This window comes from Mus musculus, chromosome 7 (genome assembly GCF_000001635.26).
Source record: "Mus musculus strain C57BL/6J chromosome 7, GRCm38.p6 C57BL/6J".
Lineage (NCBI taxonomy): Eukaryota > Metazoa > Chordata > Mammalia > Rodentia > Muridae > Mus > Mus musculus.
Window position 1 is genome coordinate 112,367,570 of NC_000073.6, and position 24,060 is coordinate 112,391,629.

The following is a 24,060-nucleotide window of genomic DNA, read 5'->3' on the forward strand; positions in this document are numbered from 1 at the left end:
CTCCCCCCCTCTTCCCCCTTTCTCCTCCCTCTCCCCTTCTTTCCCCTCTCCCCCTCCTCTTCTCTCTGTCTCTCTCTCTCTCTCTCTCTCTCTCTCTCTCTCTCTCACACACACACACACACACACACACATCTGAAGGAGACTCTCTCAGCTTTTTTTGCTTACTCTGGTAGGAAGGGTCTAATGAATCTGATCAGCTTCAGGAACTTCCTGTAACCTTCCTCCTTCAGTATAGGAGGAAACTGTCACAAAAGTAAGAGATAAAGGGGTAGCAAAGAAGAATTCTCCTGAGGGCACTTAGGAAAGGGTCTGTCTCAAGCCTCTCCCTGGCCTGTAGATGGCACCTTCTGTTTACAATGGCAGTCATCTTCTATACACGTTTATGTCCCAGTTTCTTCTTAGAAGGGCACCAGTCATAGGATTAGGACCCACCATAATGACCTCATTTTAACTCAATCACCTCTTTAATGGTCCTCTCTCTAAAAGCAGTCATGTGCTGAGGTATTGGGGGTTGTCTTTTTAGCATAGAAGTCTAAGGGGACATAATTAAGGATGTGACAGAGCTAAGTCTGGGCCCAGGCAAAGAGGTAGCTGACATCTTTGCTTCAGGCCCCAGGACTGTGAGAGGGGCTAATGAGTAGGGCATGGGATGTTGAGGGGTGGGGGGAGTGTCTAGAGCCTCTGAGCCACCCTCCTCTTCCTTCTTCCAGCTCTGATACAGAATCCGACTACGGCAGCATCACAGCCCCCTGTGCAGGGGCCTATGAAGAAAGACCTCAGCTTCCAGAATCCCCACCTCTATCAAAGCCCCTAACCCGGCACATCTCCCTACGGGAGAACCTGACCCAACCAGTCTCTCTGCTACACGAAGAGCCACAAGCTCTGCCTGGTGAGTAATGGGCCCTCCAGGTTTCATTCAGGGACACAGAGTGGAGCGGGGACCCTCAAATCCCAGAGGATGTAATCTTTGGTGAATGAAGTACACACAGGGGAGTGGTCAGGACCAGACCTGGACTCTGTCTCCAGGAGCTTTGGATTCACAAACATTTAGTAGTCCTGGGCCTCTATTGGCTGTCGTAGATAAGGAAATCCAAGTCCTTTGCCTGCAACAGCCACCCTGTGTCTCAGGGGTCCCTCGAGCATCCCATAATTTCTGAAGGTAGGAACATGGGCCTAGTTGCTATGTGACCATAAGTAAGTCAGTCTCCTAGAAACACTTGAGCATGTATCTCTTGAGCATGTAATGTCTCATGTGACACAGGAGACATTACAGGTGTGTGTGGAGGGGTGCAGGGGTAGCTGAGATGCACCCGAAGTTGACCTATAAGATGATGAATGTACTTTTTCTACCTGGACCTTCTCTACGAATGACCCCTTTCCATCTCTAGGTTGATTTGAGAGGTGAGTAGCACACAGCTCATTCTTTGGCATATGCTGTGGTCTCTAGCCAATGAGCAACGTGGCCAGGGCTGGTGACCCTACTCGCTAAGCTCAGGCCACCTAAGAACTTGCCTTTAGTAGCCCAGCTTTTGAAGACTCAGCAGCATGTGAGCAAATCAGGATGTCCTCTGACTTCCTGGGGACCCTGGCAGAGCCTGGCAATAGAAATCTGCCACCCTAAATCGCCTGCAAGAGCTGGTGGTCAACTTGTCCTGCACTGCCCTCTGGTGGCCAAGAGCAGAATCTCTAGCTCTTCTCACCAGTGTGGGGTTTCCCAGAAGCCCTGGGCCAAAACAAACACAGAAACTTGTATAGACATTTCCAAGCCTTGGAAACTCTGAATTTAACCTTCAATGTGAGTCTTTAATAACTAGGAAGTGGAAAGGCACAGTATGTGGCTAATGCCTATAATCCTAGAATTCAGAGAGTTAGGCAGGAGGATTGCCATGTGTTTGAAGCCAGACCAACCTGCTCAACAGGAAGACCCTATCTCAAAACCAAAGCAAAAACAAAACAAAAACCCACTAATCCTAACCCTGACAGAAGGGAAGTCTCCCGGCTGTTCACCCTTTTCTCTACTTTTCCTCTCTCCTCAATGGGGCATTAAGCACCTTTCCCAGAAGCTGTAAATCGGAATTATGAGTTTGCAAAAAAGAAGGCTCATAGATCCACAAGAACAAAGCCAGTTTAGGAGGTAAAGACTCCTGAGAGGCAGGCCATGTTCTAAACACCCAATGTTATGAAGGAAACTCAGACTGTTGCTTTCACTGGTGAAGAGGAAAGCAAATTGGTTTGTAGGTGTACTGACACGACTTTTCTCAATGCTTGTCTGAGTTTGCGTCTCTGCTGCCATGATAAAACACTGACCAAAAACAGCATGGGGAGGAAAGGGTTTATTTGGCTTACAGGTTATTGTCTATTGTCTATAGAAGCCAAGACAGAGACTCAAGGCAGGAACCTAAGGCAGGAACTGGAGCAGAAGCCATGGAGAAACATTGCTTACTGGCCTTCTTCCCTGGGCTTACTCAACTATCGTTCATATACAGCCCAGGCCTACCTGCCTAAGGATAACACCGCCCACAGTGGGCTGGGCTCTCCTACATCAATTAGCAATTGAGAAAACACCCCCACAGGCCAATCTGATGAAGGGGATTTCTCTTTCCAGATATGTCTAGGTTTGTGTCGTTTGCAAAACCCTAACCAGCACAATGCTTAACTCTGCAGAAAGCCTCTATTTATGTCAGATAAATGATGTTGAAAGATGTCATGTCCTTAACAATGTCTGGTTTTTTCAGGCACCTTGTGCTGGCAGGGAAGGGCATGCCAAGACCTGACTCTGTGAAGCACAGGTTGGCCCTCAGAATCTAGAGAAGTCTTGGCAGTAGAATAAAACCAACTTTATTCTACAATGAGCTTTTAAGCAAAGAGAAAAACAGGTAGATCGTTTGACTTCCATCTGTTTGTTGATTCAGTTTTTAGCAGTCGTCATGATGATCGGCAGACAAGCCCCAGTGCAGATGTAACATTACATACAGAGATGCTACAATGTAGATATGACGTGTCTGTCCTCAACCCTCAACCCATGCCAAATGCTTGTGTGTTGCAGGCTTGATCCCTAGCTATTGACGGTTAATTAAATCATGAGTGGTGATAACTTGTCAATGAGGCCATAGCTGAAAGGCCCATGAGACTGTGGGACCTGGTTGGGGCAAGTAGGTCACTGTGGGTGTCTCTCATAGGCGCATCTTAACCCCAGACTCTTCCTCCCACTTTCCCTGCTTTCGGGTGGGACTGTTCGATCCACTATATGATGCTCTGTGGCACTGCACACCAATAGCGATAGACCTAGCTAGCTATGGACTGAACTCGCTAAAATCCTGCTGGCTAGTAAGTCTTTCCTCCTTTAGACAGTCTGCAGTTCCAGGCGTCAGAGTGATGACGCCTCACTTTCCCAAACAGCACAGGATAAACCTAGCTAGTGGATCTCATGGAGGTCCACCAGCTAATATGCTTACTGCATCACTGCCTCCCGGTAAATTCAGAGGAACCCGGGTAAGAGCTAGGTATTGTTTGTAAGACTCCTGATTTATATAGCTGTGATCACAGCAGTGTTATCCACAACAACCCCAAAGGGAGACAAACCCTCTCTCCATCTTTCTAGGCATATTTTTTTATTTTTTATTGGTTGTCTCTGGTTTTACTCCACCCTTTTTTTCTTATAAAAGAAAACATTTAACTGGGGCTAACTTCCAATCTCAGCAGTTCAGTCCATCATCATGGCGGTGTCCAGGCAGACATGGTGCTCTAGAGAGAGCTGAGTATTCTACATCTTGCTTCAAAGGCAGCAGCAGGAGACTCTTCTACAGGCTGCCAGGAGGAGGGTCTCTCCACACTGGGTGGAGCTTGAGCACAGGACCTCAAAGCCCACCCCCACAGTGATGCACTTCCCCCAACAAGGCCACACCTCCTAATAATACCACTTCCCATGGGCCAACCATACTCAAACCACTACATTCCACCCCCTGACCCCCATAGGCTTGTTCAAACACATGAGTCTGTGGAGCCCATACCTCGCCATACCATAATAAAAAATACATTTAGTCTAACTTCAAAAGTCCCCATAGTCTATGACAGTCTCAACAAAGTATAAAGTTCAAAGTTCAAAGTCAGTTTTACCCTTTTATAACACATGAGTAAATGTGAAAAGATAACGGCTTTGATAGTCCTTTAGCTTAACAAGAGATTTCTAGGTCTGCCTTGGCATGCCAAGGAACCTTCCATACTCTCCTAGTTCTTCAACCTAGAACCCTCCCAAGATGAGGATGTGATGCAACTTAAATCCTTGTGTCACAGAAACTAGAAAACATTCCCTTAAACTCTCTGTGTCTTGATCAGCGTTCCACTGCTGGGGACAGGGAGCAGGGGGAACACTGAGATAGACAACTTACAAGCAGGCAAGACTCTGGCTTGCCGTGGTGGGATGTCAGTCTCTGTGGTCTCCTGGCCCAGGTGCCTTTGAGCCTGTGGTGGGGCAGCACACCATGGTGGAGAAAACTGCTCACCTGGTGGCATCTCAGCAGTGAAAAGAAAACCAGAAAGGGGCAAAGATCCTCAAGGTCCTTCAAAGCTCCAAGCCCAGTGACCCAGCTTCCCTGCCCTAGACCCCGCCTCCTAAAGCTCCCACCGCCTTCCCCAGCATCACAGGCTAAGGACCAAGCTTTTCACACGCTAGCCCTTTAGGGACACTTAAAATCCAAAGCATGAGAACCCAGTTCAGTGGTGTCTATTAATCTTACGTCAAAGGCATGGTCCTAAATCTCTACCATCCCAGAGCCAGGCTCCGTGGGCTAGAGCAAGATCAAGTGTCTGCACTGGCACAAGAATCCCAAGTGCATCGATGCAGGTCAGCATGCCTGCGCTTTAGGCAGCACAGCAGGGCAGCTTGCTGGTGTGTGTGAATGAAGTGGCTCCAGCACCTGCCCAAGCCACTAAGCGAATATATCTAATTCATGGAGTTCGTGGACAGAAATCAGTACAACTAAGGAGGGCAATCTGTCCCCAAGTTGTGCCAGCCTAAACAAGTCAGTTCTTCTTCATCTTTGAGTGGTCATTTGACAACAGCTATAGAGAAGGAAGAACATTGCTAGTATGCAACAATGAAATCAGATCAATGACATCTGGCTAAATTCCTGCCCTCTACGCCTTTCCCCAAAACAGGTTGTGCACTGTGAGCTCCAACAGTGATCCTTTAAAATAACACAGAGTAGGGCCAGAGAGATAGCTCGGAAGGTAAGAGCACTTGCAGAGGATCCAGCCCTCAGATGGTGGCTCACAACTGCCTGTACTGCCAGCTCCAGGGACTATGACACATCTTCTGGACTCTGAGGGCACCAGGCATGCACATGGTACACAGGCATACATACAAGCAAATACTCATACACATTTTTAAAAACGAACATAAAACCTACATGCAAACATACTACTATGTAGTAGTACACACAGAGTGCAAGCTTGAGAGAAGGGACTCAGCTAAGCTTTGTGCTGTTTGACACTGCTCAATAAACCATTGCTGTAAACGTTACTTAGACATTTCTTTTGCCCGATGTGGGTATGCAAACCTGTATTCTCAGCACTTGATAAGCAGAGGGTGGAGGGTTGCTGCTAGCCTGAGGTCATCCTGGTCTACACAGCAAGATACAGGCCAGCCAGCGCTACATAGTGAGACCATATCAAACACAAAGGAAGAGAAAGAAAAAAGGGGCGGGGGGAGAGACAGAGACAGAGTCAGAAAGAGACAGACAGACAGACAGACAGATTCTTTTGCTGAAAAGTGCTGAATCCAGAGGGAGCAGGAAGATTGTAAGATCCAGAGAACTGGGATGTTTTCAATGAGATTGTGTTTCCTAGTCATGTCAGATGCTACATCCATGAAGTCTCACCAACATGACTACCTAAACGGAAGCCGAGTTAGGACATCCACATGCCAACGTGGGTGGGGGGAAAGCCCATGTGGACTCAACCCTACACAAAGAACTGGAGTCAACTAAGGCGTGCTGAGAGGGGAAGAAAGAGTGGGAAGAACACAAGACCCCATTGCCCTGAAAACACACATACGAGTAATATACAAACAGAGCAGGTTATATTTAGGAATGTGTGTGTGTGTGTGTGTGTGTGTGTGTGTAACAACAATTATTGGGGGAAAACCGAGGCCATGAATTTGAAAGAGAGCAAGGACAGGAACATGGGACAGTCCAGAGGGCGGAAAGGGAAGGGAGAGATGATGTGCTTATATTATAATCTCAAAATTAGGAGACCAATGCTGCTGCTCACTTGGGCCCACAGGCTGATACAGAGCAAGGAAACCCGGCCTTTCTACCTGAATTTGCTTCTGTCTTTGTCCAAGCTTTGGGCCAGACTCCTGAGTGTCAATCACTTCAGAAGCGTCTGTGTTGAACTAAGTGATACCCGCCCCATCTCTCCCACCTGCCAAGGTTGAAGGCATAAAGAAGAGAGTGATCCTGGCTTACTTTTAGCCCTTATAGAGTCCTGTTCCAGGCCCCCAAAGAAGTCTACAGGTTTCCAGTCACTGTTCTAACCTACAGTCACTCCTTAGATTTCAGAGCAGCAGAGCATGGCAAACGGTCACGGTGATGAGATCGCACACAGCCCACCCCCAGCCTCCATGATCATGAGAAGGGCGTGGCCTGTTCTCTCAAGCACTAAGATGTTTCTTCTAGTCACTGTGCAGAGCCAGAACAAAACACTGATTAACCAGCCCCACCTGGACTTTGTTCTCTTGCCTCCTGACCCAGATCTTTGTCTATTAAACCCAGAGCTCACATCAGCACTCCAGAGATGGGCTCAAATGCTTGCTTTGTGGTGTTTAAAATACTTAACCTGCATTTTCACAATGGCGTCTGCTCACTTTCTCTGGGAAAAGCTTGACATATGGGTAAAACACCATGGCCAGGACAAACTTAGAAAAGGATGGATTTATTTGGGCTTACGGTTCCAGAGGGATGAGAGTCCAGCATGGCACGGAGGCCTGACAGCAGGCGGCAAGCAGCGGTGGCGGCCAGAGCAAGAAGCTGGGAGCTCACCTCTCCAATAGCAAACACAAAGCAGAAAGTGAACGGGAAGAAGGGTGAGGCTATACATTCTCCGAGTCCAGCCCTCTCAGTGCCCAAGCATTCAAATACCTGAGCCTCCTGGGACATGTCTCGACCCAAGCTTCACAGAACCCATGGAGCCGGGCCTCTGACCTAGGACTCTTATTATATTATGACCTCACTATGGTGAAACTATGCCTACGTGGCCTATTACCACCAGTGGGGCACTTGAGCCATCAGTTCCACTATCCCACTGAGGTTAAAGCAGAGACCCTAAGGAGCTGAAGGTTCTGGTCCTGAGAAAGGAAACCCAGGTAGTGGCTGGCATGGCAGTGCTCAAGTCAGCTCACAGGGGTGGGATCTCACAGGGGTGGGATCTCACAGGGGTGGGCTGATGTCTAAGTGAGGTGAGAGAACATTCACTGGAGAGGTGTTGGATCCAAAGAGTTCTGTGTTCGAACCTTCCCTGTTCATTCTCCCACACCCAGACCCCTCCTGGGGGTCTCTTCCTCCCCCATACCTCCCAGTTCTACCTTCTGCCCCTCACATGTGCGCTCACGCCCCTCCTTTCTCTATGATGGAAGCACGGGGGCCCGTGCCTGAGAGCCCTGCACAGGAACAGGATGCAGCTGGATGCCACATCTGTTCTGAGGTTCGGGGCGGCCAGTGCCTGTGCTCAAGGCCCAGCCAGGCAGAGGGGAAGCACACAGGGCCCTGCAAAAGTGCTTCCGCAGGAACCCAACTTCCAGGAGTCAGTTCTCACTTTCTACTTTATTGGGGCAGGGTCTCTCCTGATGTTTCTATTCTCCCATCTCACTGTAGGACTACCGCCATTACAGACACATGCCTCTACAGCCAGGTTACTTTTTGAGATTGGAATCTAATTACAACATTTCTCCTTTTCTTTCCCTCCCTCCAGACTCTCCTAGACAGTTCTCCCTCCTCTACTTGAAATCATGGCCTTTTTCCTTAATTGCTATTGCATGCATATATGTATTTGTATCATACAGATATATTTCTAAAAATAACCTGTCTTGTTTATATAGTGTTACTAGTATGTGTCTCCAGGCCTGACCAGTTAGCACTGGGCAACTCATTAATGTGCCCTTTCCTGGGGAAGGCTTTCCTTCCTGCTCCCAGCATTTCATCTGGGTTGCAGGGAATCAAACCATCTCCCCAGCCTCCTATATAATTATTTTATGGACGTGTGTATGAATGAGTGAGTGAGTAAATGAATGAATGAATTAATGAATAATGGGAGGGGGGTCAGAGAAGTACACTATGATAAGAAGTGTCTCCGCCCATCCTAAGCATCTTCCTGCTAACTTTTGGTGAGTAAGCCATGGGAGACAAATTCCTCCCCTACACAGCTAATGGTCTCTTACTCCCTCCTCAGCTCTGCAGCGGGCCCATAGCCTCCAGTCTCCAACTCCAAGCAAATACCAGAACTGGAGAAGAAGATTCCAGTCCAGTGAGTCATGGGCAGGGGGAGGGGTGGGGGAGGGCAGTCTCGCTCATTCCTTACATGGTATCTTCTCTGGCCTAGCCTGGAATCCAAGGGCAAGGAAAACTGTTAGCTTGACTTGATTTCCACTGCTGGCTGTAATCATTGCCGAGGGATTTGGGAACTCTCCATTCCTCTCCCTCTACTCGGAAATCCCAGCACCTTAAGATTCTGTAGTTTCACAGAGCTGTAGCAGCTATGAGCTCCAAGTTTGAAATGAGAAAGGGAAACTGAGAGACGGGTGCTTGGTTCTGTCCCAGAAACTGGACTAGATCCCAACCCCACCCCACCTCTGCTTTTGGTTCTATGCCATTGTGACCAAGGCAAGAAGATAGCAGCTTGCACTAGAATATAAGTGTGTGTGTGTGTGTGTGTGTGTGTGTGTGTGTGTGTGAGAGAGAGAGAGAGAGAGAGAGAGAGAGAGAGAGAGTTTATTTCTTCTCCAGATCTTGGCCCCGGGTGAGTTTCAGAGCTCCCACAAGAGGAACAGTGTCTACAGTGACCATGCACACACAGTCACACAGCAAACAGAATTCCTCCAGGACCCTTGAGTGAGAAGCTGAGGGTCCACCCTGCTCTGACCCCATCACCCTCTTCTGCCTCCCCTAGTCTGCATGTTCTCTCTCCCACCTCCATCTGCCCAGGCTGACCCAACACGGCCTTGGGCTTCTGCTCTTCCTCCTTCCGAGTCAGCTTGATTCCTGGCCAATGAGTCACTTCCCACCAACCCCCAGACTCACCACTTCTCCTGTGTCTACCTGGGCCAAGGGCCACCTTTGGAGCCAGACCAGGCCTGCATACCTGGGAACAAGCTAAGATGACACCTGAATCATCTGAGCTCCTTCAGGTGTCAAACCTGAGAGGACAGAGAGAACTAAGGTTTCCAGGAGTCTCCCCACAACAAGCGCTAGGATCCCTCTCAGGCCAGTCCTCCTGGGTGCTAAAGCCATCCCAACAGTTGAGTACCACCAGTGTCAGGGCGCTCAGTCAGTCCTCAGCAAGCTCCCAGCATGAGGTGAGATAGGAGCTTGGCAAACATCAGGGACAGGGGTTCTAAAAAAAAAACAAGACAGACTTCTACTACTCAGAGGTGGACTTCGGGGACAGACCTGGAGACTTTAGCATTCCATTACTAATGGATACAGGGTGTGAGTCTTAAGCAACAGTCATGCTAGGTGCAGACAGGGCTTGAACCTGTTATTTCTGTGACCTAGCAAGGTCTAGTTCAAAGGAGTTCTTGTTTATGTGTAAAAGGGGGGAAAGAGAGAGAGGAAAAAAGGAAGGAAGTTTAAAAACTGGTTGGATTAGGGCCCAATGAAACAGTATATGGGTTCAGACTTGCAGGATGCTGCCCCTAGAGGGCGCTCCAAGACTTTGAGACGACAGAGTCCTTCCTACTAGGAAGCAGTAGTACTCGGAATCCCAGTCATCATGTCAACCCCGAAAGTCAAGAACCCCTATGCCCCAGAACAAGGCTTATAGGATATAGGGCATAGGCATCCTTTCCAATTGAGCTGGCTTAGAGTGAACTGAACGTCACCATCAGGGGGAAAGGCCGCCGCTGTCAAACAAAAACAAGAGAAAGTCGCACAAGGAATTGCCCCAGCGAGCACAAAGACTATAATCCTGTCCAGGGCCTACTTTTCAACCCCTTTGGCACAAAAGGACCTGCTAGCCAGGAGCACTCAGTCCCTTTGCCCTACAGAGGACAAAGCAGCCTGGCTGGGCCATCTCAGAGCTCCACAGCAAGAATGGGAGAAGAGGATGGAGGTAGATAAAGAATGAGCTCCTAAGCCAAGAGTTAGAGCAACCCTGGCTGGGCCGGGTGTCCCACGGCCTCTGAGGCAGACCAGGGGTCTATCTATTTGCCAGATAGTTTGTGTGCAAGGGGAAGGAAATGGATGCGAATCATGCTAAGCTAGCTTGTGTCTGCATGGCGGGCGGTACTTTTGGATAAGGACACTGGAGGTGAGTAACTTGCTCCCGTGAATAAATTGGGGTCCTGGGGGTCCCTTTCCCATCTTTTAGAGGAGCTTGAAATCATGATCAGTCTCATGGAAGAGGTTTCCCATCTCTCAGCTCCTCCCTGGCCTTTCTTTCCCCTCTGGAGTCCTGCCTGGCCCTTGGGCAATGCCTTGGCCCAAGGACAAAGTCAAGGGGAGAGACCAGGCCCCATTTCTCAAGCCTTCCACAACCTCTGACTTTAAGATAATGGATAAGGACGTTGTGACCAGAGATCTCACAGCAAGGATGGATCCTGGGATGACAGGAAGGAGAGGGGAGCGGCTTCTGCATCATGATCTTATAGATCCCAAGACCTCTCTGTCTAGCTTGTGTCTAGCCCAAGGTGTCCCTGACTCTGTGTCACAAGGTCCTCTGTGACTCCTCAGAGGAACAAAGGGACAGTCTGTGGAGCTGAGGAGACTTTGGAGGCTACTTAAGGAGCCTGATTCAGGCAGGGAGAGAAGATTGAGGGGGCGAGAAAGAGAGGGAGACGGAATTTGGCAGGAATTTAGTAACTGGGGGCAGGAAGCAAGACAACGACTCACTCACAAGTTTTGCCTTTTTAGGCTAGAACCATTATGTTGCAGGCTGGGATGGGGTGTGGGTAATGGGCTGGAGGCCAGCGCCTCCCCTGCATCAGTTCCTGGCAGCTGATGGCCTTTCTCCCAGGGTTTCCCTCTAACCCACCTCCACAGCAGCCATGTTCCCCGGTTATCTTTCCCCTCAGAAACAGCCTGGGGCAAGGGTGGGGTACCCTATGGGAGCTCATGGACCACGTGTACAGCAGCCATCTTTTGAGAGCCTACACCTGGTATGCACTGCCTAACATGCTAATCTTTATATAAAGAGAGCAAAAATCATACTGAAAGTCCACCAAGGGCTCTCTGTCCCTGAAAGATGTTTGAAACTCTTTTTGGGTGGAGGTAACTTAGACTTAGCTTTTCTTCAGATGTGCGTCCCCAGAGATGCCTGACCCTGTGTCATTAAGTTCCTCACATTTTCTCAGAGCAACAGAAGCATAGTTTGAGTACATGATCAGGTACCTATCACCTAGAGCTTTGAGGAAAACGGAAGCCTGGGAATTGTGTTGAGCTAAGAAATGAGCTAGAACCTGTTGGTTGGACATACTGAAGAGACATCTAAATGGGCCACTGAGCCGGTTGAAGCAGGGAGTTGGGGTACTGGGTGGAAAATAAACTAATGACACACAGTCCCAGGATATGCCTAAGGAACGCTGCTCAGGGCCACAAAGGCTTGTCGTGGCCTGAGAAGAACGCCCCGAGCATGCCCATGAAAGACTGCTTTTTTCTGAATCTAGCTCAATATAAGTTATTTGAAATGCTCCACCCTGGAGATAAAATATCTGATCTTGCAGATTTGAGGTTACCGAGTTGGAAGGGAAGAGGAGGAAGAGAGACAGGAAGTGTCAGTATACGTGGGTCTAAACGGCCTCCCGGGACGTACTGTCAGAATCCTGCTCTTGCAGGACAAGATGCTTTCAGCTGCCCACAGTTTAGAACTGCCCTCCTCCCCAGAGGCCAGCGGCCATCCTTTCTCAAACATCTCTGAAGCGATACATTACTTCCTGCCTGTTCCCTGAGCCATAGAAGTTTGGCAAGGACCCATTAATTCTCTGTGATTTGAACTGTTGATATGGGTATAACCTCCCTCCTCTTGGGCCCCCATAAAATCTCAAGCTAACCACCTTGTCTAAGAGCCCTTTAGGGGCTTTATTCCTCATGTGAGAGGAAGAGCCCATTTCATTAGGACCAAGCCATCTATCCTGTCCATGCCCACAGCTAATGGTCTGACATCTTGCGGCAAGAAACTTAACGTGGTTTATTGACAGATTTAGTGCAATCCCAGCTCCTGCCCACCATGACTTCGGGGAAACGTTAGCGGTAAATGTCAGTCTCCAAGAAGCACTCTGCGGGTTGCGTGATCATCTCCTGGGACCGATCTTACTTACAGAAGACTGAACTGCTAGCTTGCATGGCTTCTTCTCCAGGGCCCTGATGAAAAGTCCCAAGTTATGGCCACTAGGAACCTCTGAGCCCACCCCAAGCATCTCCCTTCCTAAAACTGAGGATCCAGCCACAATCTTTTCTTTTATGCTAAAAACAAGGTAGCAATGGAATATGTCATTTCCTTCATAGATTCAACACCCATGAACCAAAGAGCACCATCGCCTCCAAAGGAGCCGCCTCCTCCTCCATCTTTGTCTTCTTCATCTTCCCTACCATCTTCATTTTCTTCAGCCAGTGTACCTGGGCACACTGCAGACGATTCCTCCTCTCCCCAGGTAAGTGCACTCCAGGTCTCTGCCCCGGAGATGGGAAAGCCAACTGGCCACATGCCTCACTAAATCAGGGTTACTCAACCTTCCTAATTGGTGTCCCTTCAATACAGTCCCTCATGCTGTAGTGACCCTCAATAAAAATTATTTCATTGCTACTTCATAACTAATTTTGCTACTATTATGAATTGTAACGTAAACACCTGTGGTTTTCGTTGCTCTTAAGTGACCCCCGTGGAAGGGTCAGTTGATTCTCCCAAAGGGTTGTAACAACCTACAGGTTGAGAACCACTTTTTTTTAGAGCCTCGAATGATCTTTGATTAGAGAGTCTTGAATGATTTGAGTAAGGGACTGTGGATAGATGCCAGCAAGTTCTAGCCCCTTGGGCCAAAGAGTGACCTTTCTATAGCTTCCTTCTGACTTTGAGTATCTCAGAGTGGGAGAAGGAAGGCAGGTGGTGTGTGCATTGACCTCGCCCTTCCCCATAGAAACAAAGGCTTTAAGTAACCAATATTTCTGCCCACTCCCATAGGTGCCAGCTTACAACCTCCACTCCCCACAGATCTCCAGAGGCGATGTCAGCCCCACTCCAATCTACCTCAGACGTGCCAGGGCTCAAGGGATTGTGAAGGAAATTCCCCTCTACCTGCCGCATAGCCCCATGCTAGAGAGCACAGAAGACTGCCTGGTCGAGCCCGGTAGAGAAAGCCTCAGAAGTCCTGAGGAGATCTCCTCTTCAGAGGGCTGCCAGGAAGCCCGGGCTCTTGGAAACACCAGAAGCATACAGCACCCCATTTTAGGGAAGGACCAGTATTTGCCCAATCAAAACCTAGCTCTTGGTGCTGCAGGGAACCCTGGAGACCCGAGGGAGGAATCCAGGATGGGACAACCAGGTGGACCAGAGCTGTCCAAAGAAAGGAAGTTGGGCTTGAAGAAATTAGTCCTCACTGAGGAGCAGAAGAACAAGTTGCTAGACTGGAGTGACTGCACCCAGGAGCACAAGACTGGGGAGCAGCTCTCTCAGGAAAGTGCTGAGAACATCAGAGGTGGTAGCCTGAAGCCAACCTGCTCTTCTACCCTCTCTCAGGCGGTGAAAGAGAAGCTGCTATCCCAGAAAAAGGCCCTGGGGGGGATGCGTACCCCAGCTGTCAAAGCACCTCAGGAGCGAGAGGTGCCCCCACCCAAGTCCCCCCTGAAGCTCATAGCAAATGCCATCCTTAGGTCTCTGCTCCACAACTCCGAAGCTGGAAAGAAAACCAGCCCTAAGCCAGAGTCCAAAACTTTGCCTAGGGGCCAGCCACATGCTCGTTCGTTCAGCCTCCGGAAACTGGGTTCCAGTAAAGATGGGGACCAGCAGTCTCCAGGGAGACACATGGCCAAGAAGGCTTCAGCATTCTTCTCTCTGGCTTCTCCAACATCTAAGGTTGCCCAAGCCTCAGACCTTAGCCTTCCCAACTCCATCCTCCGCAGCCGGAGTTTACCGAGTCGTCCATCCAAGATGTTCTTTTCAACCACACCTCACAGCAAGGTTGAAGATGTCCCCACACTCCTGGAGAAAGTGAGTTTGCAGGATGCCACTCACAGTCCAAAGACAGGAGCCTCACATATTTCTTCCCTTGGCCTCAAAGATAAATCCTTTGAGAGTTTTCTCCAGGAATGCAAACAAAGAAAGGACATTGGGGACTTCTTTAATAGCCCCAAGGAGGAGGGGCCACCAGGGAACAGAGTCCCATCCTTGGAGAAGTTGGTACAGCCTGTTGGCAGCACCTCCATGGGACAGGTGGCACATCCTTCTTCCACAGGGCAAGATGCACGTAAGTGACTTTCCTAGTGGTCTAGAGTTGGTGCTCAGCAGTCAGTGGCCTCACTGGATCAACAGACATTGTGCACTTTTGGTTTCCTTCTCCAATTCATTCTGACAAAAGTGTGAAACGTTGGTACTGGTGAGATGGCTCGGCTGGTCTCAGTTGGTACTGGTGAGATGGCTCGGCTGGTCTCAGTTGGTACTGGTGAGATGGCTCGGCTGGTCTCAAGGCTATTGCTGCCAGGCCTGAGGACCTGAGTTCTATCCCCAGGAACCACAGAGTGGAGAGACAAAACCTACTCCCCGAAAGTTGTCCTGTGACCGCCACATGTGTGCCTCCCTCCCCCAATAAACACACACACGCACACACACACACATAAATGAATGCAATTGAAAGAAAGTTTAAGGAAACTTGAAATTTTTGTAAGAGAAATCTGGAGAAAAAACGAAATTATAGAAAGAGTTAAACTAGTAATCCTACCAGTTTCCTTCTGTGTGACTATATGAACATTTTTATTGAGATGTACATACAATTGTATATTTTTTAAAAATCAACTTTATATTCTAGGTATCATATAAATGACCAGAGTCTATATAAATGTGATTTGAAAGAATGTCCTATTTTATGACAACATTGTAATTTAATGAACTATTATTTGATTGTTTAACTTATAAGTATATATGCGATATAATTTTAAATATGCAAATATTTATAGGTGAATGTATTTATTCCATATGGATGGTGCTGGTTGGACATTTTTACACATGTACTTTTTGGTTTTCTTTGAATTACTAACCACTTTTCTGTATGTTTGATTACCAATGAAAAATAGAGACATTTTATATTTAAAGCTGGTTGTTGTTGATTATTTAATTAATATATCAATAAGTCAGAGTAATCAAACAGTACGGAAATATTGCACAAGAAGCAGAACATGTTATGTTTTTGCACCTTGCCAAAATTTAGTGTATTTCTTTAAGAACAGTTTAAGCACATACCGGGCATTTCTTTTCTTTTATTTTTTTTTTTTTTTTTTTGTTTCTAAGGCTGTGTGAATGGGTGGTGCATGTGCATGTATGTGGATGTGTGCATGTATGTGGATGTGTGCATGCATGTGGATGTGAGCATGCATGTGGATGTGTGCATGCATGTGGATGTGTGCATGCATGTGGATGTGTGCATGCATGTGGATGTGTGCATGCATGTGGATGTGTGCATCCTTGTCCATTCTAGGCTAGAAGAGATTGCTGGGTGTCCTGCTCTGTTCCTCCCTGACTTCTTACTCCCTGGAGACAGGATCTCTCACTAAACCTAGATCTAGGCTGGAAGCCAGTAAGTCCCATGATCCTCCTGTCCGCTCCCGTACAATGCCAGGATTGCAGGAGCGGGTGCAGCCCTGTGCAGCTTTTGATGTGGGGATTTTAACCCAGGTGCTCACACTTGCACAGCAAGCAACATTCTTACCCACTGAGCTGTCTCTCAGTGACTTCTTTTGTTGTTGAATGTTCATGTGATTGCTTTAAACAAATTGTGATCCGATTATTTTCAGTTTTCAAAAAAAACTTTTTCTTTATATTTTTTATCTCTTAAATTTTTTTAACTCTTAGGGGGAAAAAATCAGTTTCCATGAAATTGATTATTTATCTTCTTTGCATCCTAATCAAACATCTGCCTAATTAACAAGAGAACTTATTTGCAGCCAAGTTTGGAATAAGCAAAGGTAACTTGGATATAAGGATTCTTTTAAAATCACACCATAAAATGCCATTTATGCCGAGCGGCGGTGGCGCACGCCTTTAATCCCAGCACTTGGGAGGCAGAGGCAGGCGGATTTCTGAGTTCGAGGCTAGCCTGGTCTACAGAGTGAGTTCCAGGACAGCCAGAGTTCTACAGAGAAACCCTGTCTCAAACAAAACAAAACAAAACAAAATAAAACAAAAGTCATTTATTATACATATGTATTTAATTTTAGATTTATTCATTTTTTATTTTATGCATGTGCATGTGTTACCTACATGTATATCTGTATACCATGTGTGTGCCTGATGCCAACAGGGGCCAGAAGAGGCTATCTGGTCCCCTTGGAACTAGACCTACAAATGGTTGTGAGCTATTGTGTGGGTGCTGGGAGTCAAACCTGAATCCTCAGCAAGAGCAACAGATGCTCTTAACTGGGCCATCTCTCCAGCTCCTGTAATAGATTTTTAATAGAAAATACATTTATCAGCTTTAACATTAAAGGGCATGTGGTTGGGTGTGGCAGTGATGCCTATAGCCCTAACACTCAAAAGTCCAAAGCAAAAAGAATGTAAGTTTGAGGCAGGCATGGGCTACAATGTGAGACTTTATCTTTAAAAATCATAAATAAAGAGAAAAGTAGGGCTGGAGAGATGGCTCAGTGGTTATGAGCACCGACTGCTCTTCTGAAGGTCCTGAGTTCAAATCCCAGCAACCACATGGTGGCTCACAATCATCCATAATGAGATCTGATGCCCTCTTCTGGGATGTCTGAAGAAGCTATAGTGTATACTTACATATAATAAACAAATAAATCTTTTTTTTAAATGAAGAAAAAAGTAGCTGGGAATGCAATCTATCTTCATAAACATGGATTTATCCATCTGATTAGAAAGCTTCTGCATACCTAAAAAAAAAACAACAACAACAAAAACCTGTTAACACTTAAAAGACTAAGAAACCTGTGCCAGCTAGTCATCTGACTGGAGAGTCATAAACAGAATCAAGAACTCATTAAACACCCAAACAACAAATAATCTAACCAATAAATGTGCAAATGAACTGGACAGAAAAATAAATGTTCAGTAAATGCATAAAATGTTCCACTTATTGAACCATCAGGGAAATGCAATCAAAACTATGATTCCCTCTCACCCTGGTCAGTAGGACTGTCATCAGAGCCACCAAGGAAACTGCAAATGCTGGCCAGTGAGAATGGAGTTGGGACAAGCATGAGCGACCTTCTGTACTATTAACAGGATTATAAATTAGCTCAGCTCCTGGGGGACTCAATATGAAGGTCCCTTCAACAGTGGAATGGGAGCTACCATAAGATCCAGGTGTACCACACCTACTTACACACCCAAAACAGTCAAAGTCATCCCACAATAGCCCTGCACATCCACGCACACTGCAGGATTATTCAGAACAGCCAGGTTAGAGAGGCAGCCTAGGTGCCCATTAACAGATGGAGATACCCACATGTGGTGCCATATGCCTGCAGTCTGCCCTTGGGCTGGAGAACTGAGAGGTGGAGGCCAGCTTGGGCTACACTGAGACCCTGTCTCAAAAGCCAAACCAAACCAATATCACACACACACACACACACACACACACACACACACACACCAGATGAATAAATAAAGAAAATGTAGTATCTATACACAATGGAGTGGGGAGATTGGTTTTGTTCTATGGGATTTTGTTGTTGAGTGAACTAACCATAAGTTGAAGTGTGTTGTGTTTCACTTGCTCGATCATACTCGGGCTGGGGAGATGGCTCAGTGGTTAAGAGCACTGGCTGCCCTTCCAGAGGTTCTGAGTTCAATTTCCACCACCCACATGATGGTTCATGATCATCTATAAAGAGATCTGATGCCCTCTTCTGGCATTTGAGTGTTCACGCAACAAAGCACTCATACATAAAATACATAAAAGTAGAAACAAATCTTAAAAACGTATTTTTAAAAAATGCTCAGAGTAGGAACTCTTATACTAACTAGTTTGATTATTTTATCAGTCACTAAGAGGGGAGTTAACACTAGTTAACTCCTACCTAGAGTTGTTTCAATTATTTTTATATTGTTTTGGTTCTATAACCTTTTGAATCAAAAATATATTATTTTCCTATTTATTATCCTATTCTCCCTCCTGCCAGCCCTGGCGTGTGTGTGTGTGTGTGTGTGTGTGTGTGTGTGTGTGTGTGTGTGTGTGTGATATGTATGATTATCTACATGAATGTGGGCCTGTGAGTGCCGTGGCACACAAGTGGCGATCAAAGAACAACATTGGGGGTTGGTCCTCATCTTCTACCTTGTTTAAAACAGAGTCATCTTTGGGGATTTTAATTTTATTTTATGTGTGTAGGTGTTTTGCTTGCATGTATGTATATGGACCAAGTACATGCAGTACCCAGATGTCAGATGCTATAGCACTGGAGTTGTGAGCTGCCACATGGCTGCTAAAAACTGAACCCAAGTCCTCTGGAAGAGCAGCCAGTGCCTTTAACTGCTGAGTCTTCTCTGCAGCCCTAGGGTCTCTGTTTGTGGTTCTTCAGGCTGTGTACACCAGGCTAGCTGGCCTTCAAACCTCCATGGCTTCTCTTGTTTCTGCCCCCCCCCCCGTCTCACAGTGGAAGCGCAGAGATTACAGATGTTTAGACCTGGCTTTATGCGAGTTCTGGAGATCAAAGCTCAGGTTCTCATGCTTGCTCTGTTTACTGAACTCCCCTGGCAGGGAATACACGGTTGTCAGAGCAGCTCCTAGCCAGGTCATGGGGCTAGAGGCTGCCGTTTGCATCATGTCAACAGGCAAGAAACAGTCACTGAGCCAGAAACTGTGCCCACAGTAGCCCTATTCATCCAAATAGGCTCCATCTCCTAGAGATTCCAAAACAACTGTGCAAACACATGGGCCTATAGGCCCATTCAAACACTAACAGTCACCATACTATATAATAGATCTCTTTTAGTTTTTTGTTTGTTTGTTTTGCTTTGTTTTTGGTTTTGGTTTTGGTTTTTCGAGACAGGGTTTCTCTCTGTAGCCCTGGCTGTCCTGGAACTCACTCTGTAGACCAGGCTAGCCTCGAACTCAGAAATTCACCTGCCTCTGCCTCCCAAGTTCTGGGATTAAAGGCATGCGCCACCACGCCCGACCTACTAGATCTCTTAATATTGATTCTATTGAACTGAAATTTCCTATCCTTTGAACATCTCCCCAGCCGCCATCATCACCTGCTAGTTCTGGTGACCTGCATTTGATTAGATTCTCCATGTCTATGAGTGAGGTTCTGTAATTTCTTTCATATTGTTCCATGTGACTTGACAGAATGCTCCTGACTGGAGCTGAGGATGTGGCCCTGCAATAGAACTCAAGCTGAACGTGTAAAATTCCTTGGGCTCAATTCTCAGCACCAAGCCAAAGGAAGGAAGAGAGGGAGGCTGAGGAGGGAAGGAGGGAAAAGAGGAAGGGAAAGGAGGGAGGAGGGTAAGTAAAGCAAGGGAAGAGGAGGGGAGAGAAAAAAATGAAAGGAAGAAAAGAGGAAAAAAAGTTAATCGTAGTAATGTTAATTTTATATACTACTACTTTGCTAAATTATTAATTCTCAGTGTTGTTTGGTAGAATACTTTTTAAACTTATTCAGCATGTTTATGATAATTTTAAATACTTGACTGTTAATTTTACTATATCAGTCATTTCTGGGTCTGTTTTTATTGATGAATTTTTCTCTTGCTTATCAGACTAACGTGTGTGCCCCTCTCTGTGTGTGTGTGTTTATGTGTGTGTGTGTTTATGTGTGTGTGTGTGTGTGTGTGTGTGTGTGTGTACCTAGTCATCGTTTACCGACTGATAGCCTTTATGAACATTATACTGAAAAGTGCTTAGGAGGTTTTAATTTTTTAATGTTAAATGAGGAATAAAGAATGATCAAAAAGCAGTAAATAATGTTAAAATCACTCTGTTCCTTCCAAGGCTTACCTTTATGCTTCCTAGGTGTGTCTATGATACGTGTTACTCTACCACTAGTCTATCCCTGATAATACAGTCAAAGTTCCCTGTGGTCTCTACTAGCACCCAAGTGTGTGTTGGACACTACACACTCAAAGGACAATCTGAACATTGCCCGTCTGTGAAAGCATCAGAGCAGTGGCTCTCAACCTGTGGGTCATGACCTCTTGGTCAGCTCTCTATCTTCAAAAATATTTACATTGCGATTTATAACGGTAGCAAAATTATAGCTAGGAAGTAGCAATGAAATAACTTTACAGTTGAGGTCACCACAGCATGAGCTCGGTATTGAAGGGTCACAGCATTAGGAAGGTTGAAAACCTCTGCTCTAGAGACTGCTGAGCGGGCCACGGCTCTGCAGTTCCATCCCCACCCCCAACCAGGGGCCTTCTTTTTCTGCATCTTTGGACTCCTATTAAGCCACACATGCACTTTTACACTGATTTCTAAAGTTATTTCCCAGCATTCCCTCCTCTCCAGGGCTCCATCTTACACAGTGCTGCTGCCTCTGCCCGACCAAACTCTGAACTGCCTTTCAACTCAGTGAACCTACTATGGACTGTTTGGGTTCTTCCTTTCTGTCTGTGGTTAGGAAAGGACCTCAGGGCAGAAAGCATTGGCGGCCATTGGACTTCCTGTGTGGTTTTCTACTCTTATCTTTTACATTCTTCTCTGCTGCCTGTTGGTTAATATCTGGGAAAAGATGCTTTGCATATTTTGTCCTGAATTCTCCTGCTTTCTGGTGGGAGGTCAACTCCAAAATCGGTCACTCAAACATAAAATACAAATGAAAAGTGAACTTCAGCATAGTTGGCACTCTCATGACAGAGGAGAGACTTGATGGCATGAAACTATGAGGTGGAAGAGGTAACGTTATGGTTAGCATCCGTTCTTTACTTTTTGAAACTAGGAAAGTTGCAACTCGGCACTTACATGTCTCCCATAAATAAAGGTCAATCAGGCAGTTTTAGCAACATGAAAGTATTGTTGAGTGGATGATAACAATGAAGGCGGTGAAGAGAATTATGACACTAAGGGTTCATAGTCAATTTGACTAGGTGTAGAACCGCCAAGGAGACTCACCTTTGGGTCACCTACAAGGATGTTTCTAGAGAGGGTCAGCTGAGGAACAAAGACCTACCCTGAATGTGGACTGTCAGTGGGCTGAGCTAGAGAGCTGAAAGGGACTAACAAGGAGTGTGTGACAGCATTCATCTCTCTCTGCTCCTGACACACTCAGAGGTGAGAGAGCGAGCAGCCTTCCACAACACACCTTTCTTGCCACAATGGACAGTATCCTCAAACTGTCAGCCAAAACAACCCTTCTTCCCTCAAATTGCTTTTTCTTTTTTCTTTTCTTCTTCTTTTCTTTTCTTTTCTTTCTTTCTTCCTTTCTTTCTTTTTTTTCTTTCTTTCTTTTTTTGAGGTACTCTCATCTGGACTGACTTCAAACACTACCACCACTTCGCCACCCCCATCCCACCCCTCCACCCCACCCCCGTGTAGCCAAAAATGACCTTGAACTTGTGGTCATCCTATACTCCCCCCCACACACACACACTCTCAAGGACAGTGCTGGGGATCTAAGGCAGAGCCTCCTGCATGCTAAACAAATGCTATGTCAGCTGATCTCCAGCCCTTAAGTGACTCCATATCAGATATTTAGTCACAGCAAAACCATTCCCAATAGCTACCAATAGCTCATATACCAGGTACCGTTCAGACCTTGGACTGATTGTCTTTGCTCTTCCACAGTAATTCTGCACATAGGAATCATGGCAGCAGGGTATAAAGTCAGTTCCTCAAGCTCCTACACTCAGGGAGCACTCAGTGGCTCTGGCCCCACCCCCACCCCGTAATTTAGTGGCTGGAAGCAAAGATGCATCTCTGCCCAAAGAGAACACAGCCTCCTCCTGCCGTGATGCCACTCTCTGATTCTATCTTTACCTGAGCTTTCCCATCTGGCAAATTAAAGTGGAAAACAGCAAACTCCCTCCCCTGAGAGGCTGGGTTGTTAGATGCATGTTTTGTATTATTTTGCTCTGAATAACAGCGTATGTAAATGTGTCGCTGGAGGTTAAAATTACCCTTATTTTGTAACACTTGGCTGCTCCCACTGGGGTGAATAGTTGAAAATTATAGGGAGGCTGGAGAGGATGTTAGCTGACTTGGAATTACTTCCCTCCTTTCTCCCCACCCACCCCACAGTTCTATGCAGACACAAGCTGCCACTGTAGCATCCCTTCCCGTGACTAAGTTCTAGCTGGTTCTGCTGTGCAGCGAGCAGCACAGCACGGGTTAATCCTGGTATTAACATAAACTCCATCAGGTGTATGTGCAGGGGCAGATGTTCTTGCTGGGAAAACCGAAAGTCTCCTGTGGCACCTGGAAGCCCCCACCACACCTGGTTCCCAGCCAGATCACAAAAAGGTGTTTGGTCAACATGGGTGTGTTTCGGTGCTGGGCCATCCAGTTCATGTTTGGAGCTTGGCATGGCTCCTCAGTTTTAGCTGCCCCACGGGCCCTGCTTTGTTGGGCCGTCCCTATCTTAAACTGCTTTTTCCTGGCATTTGAATCATCCCTTCCATGATGTGATAATATCTGCAAGTTGGGAAAATAAAAGTGGCATTTGTTTAGCCATAATTAATGAAATATTTATGTTGCATGAGGCTATGTGATAAAATCCTTAGGCTTAGGGTCCTTTTGCTTCTGATTACATTTGGGATTTTTTTTTCTATGACCAGACATTCTGACGCCAGCTCTTTTACACTGAGCAGATGTCGTGTAGTAAAAATGGGTGCCAGATGCTGTGGGCCGCAGAAGGGCGATTTGTTTAAGAGCTGGCTCTGACTTTTTTTTTTTTTTTTGCATTCAATTACTAGGCAGAACAAACCTTACCCCATCGGTTAGGTAACCCAGCTAACTTCAGATATGCATTTTCATAATAGATTTTGGATTCAAAAGCAATGTAAGCAAGGATCTTGCCCCAGTAAAGGGTGTTTAAGGACTTCCTTGATTTCTGCATAATACCTTGTTTTGTTTTGCTTTGCTTTGCTTTGTTTTGAATGTGAGAAGAGCCCAGGCAGAGCTCTTGGCAGGAATCCAGAAATGTAATTAACGTGGAGGGCCAACTTTTCAGTGGCCCTGAGGTACTGCTTTCCCAAGCTCCTGGCAGGTGCAATGAGGGGTGGGCGGCAGGAAGCAAATGGGGTGAGGGAGGAGGAGGCAGCTGTGAGGCTGGAAGGAGGAGAAGGAGGCAGCAGTTTGGTGAGTTCTCTGGTTCTTGTTTCAGACCCTGTAGCTCCAGTGACAGAAGCCACCTCTTCTCCCACCTCGTCCTCTGCAGAGGAAGAAGCCGACTCCCAGCTTTCCTTAAGGATAAAGGTACCATCACTTGCAACACCATACAGTGCCTTCGCTGGCAGGGGCTCCTTACCCATCCAGGTTTCAGAGCCAATGTGGGCTCCAGCTGCAGAAGCCCTCAGGAGGATCAGGCCATGCTGCATCTGAGGAGTACCCTCCTTTATGTCTGGAACCCCTCCCCCAAGATTTGTCTTCTTAAAGACAAAAACCTCAGCACACGTCAGGGAAGGGAAAAAAGACATATTGACTTAAAACCATTTGGCAAATGCAGTGCTTAAAGTGGGTTTAATATG

General features: G+C 46.7%; 1 protein-coding gene across 2 annotated transcripts in view; it reads left to right on the top strand.

The window, feature by feature from the left end:
* Positions 1–738: 738 nt before the first annotated feature.
* The window catches only part of Micalcl (MICAL C-terminal like), a 44,797-nt gene continuing 21,475 nt past the window's right edge, over positions 739–24,060 (top strand). The window contains exons 1-5 of one of the 2 annotated variants that reach the window (NM_027587.2): positions 739–889; positions 8,446–8,520; positions 12,714–12,859; positions 13,387–14,668; positions 23,697–23,788. In NM_027587.2, coding sequence (NP_081863.2) covers positions 12,725–12,859; positions 13,387–14,668; positions 23,697–23,788 — 1,509 coding nt within the window. In that variant the 5' untranslated portion in view covers positions 739–889; positions 8,446–8,520; positions 12,714–12,724. Of the gene's footprint in view, positions 890–7,287; positions 7,801–8,445; positions 8,521–12,713; positions 12,860–13,386; positions 14,669–23,696; positions 23,789–24,060 lie in introns of those variants that run through there. The other variant, NM_001381862.1, reaches the window with a different exon arrangement.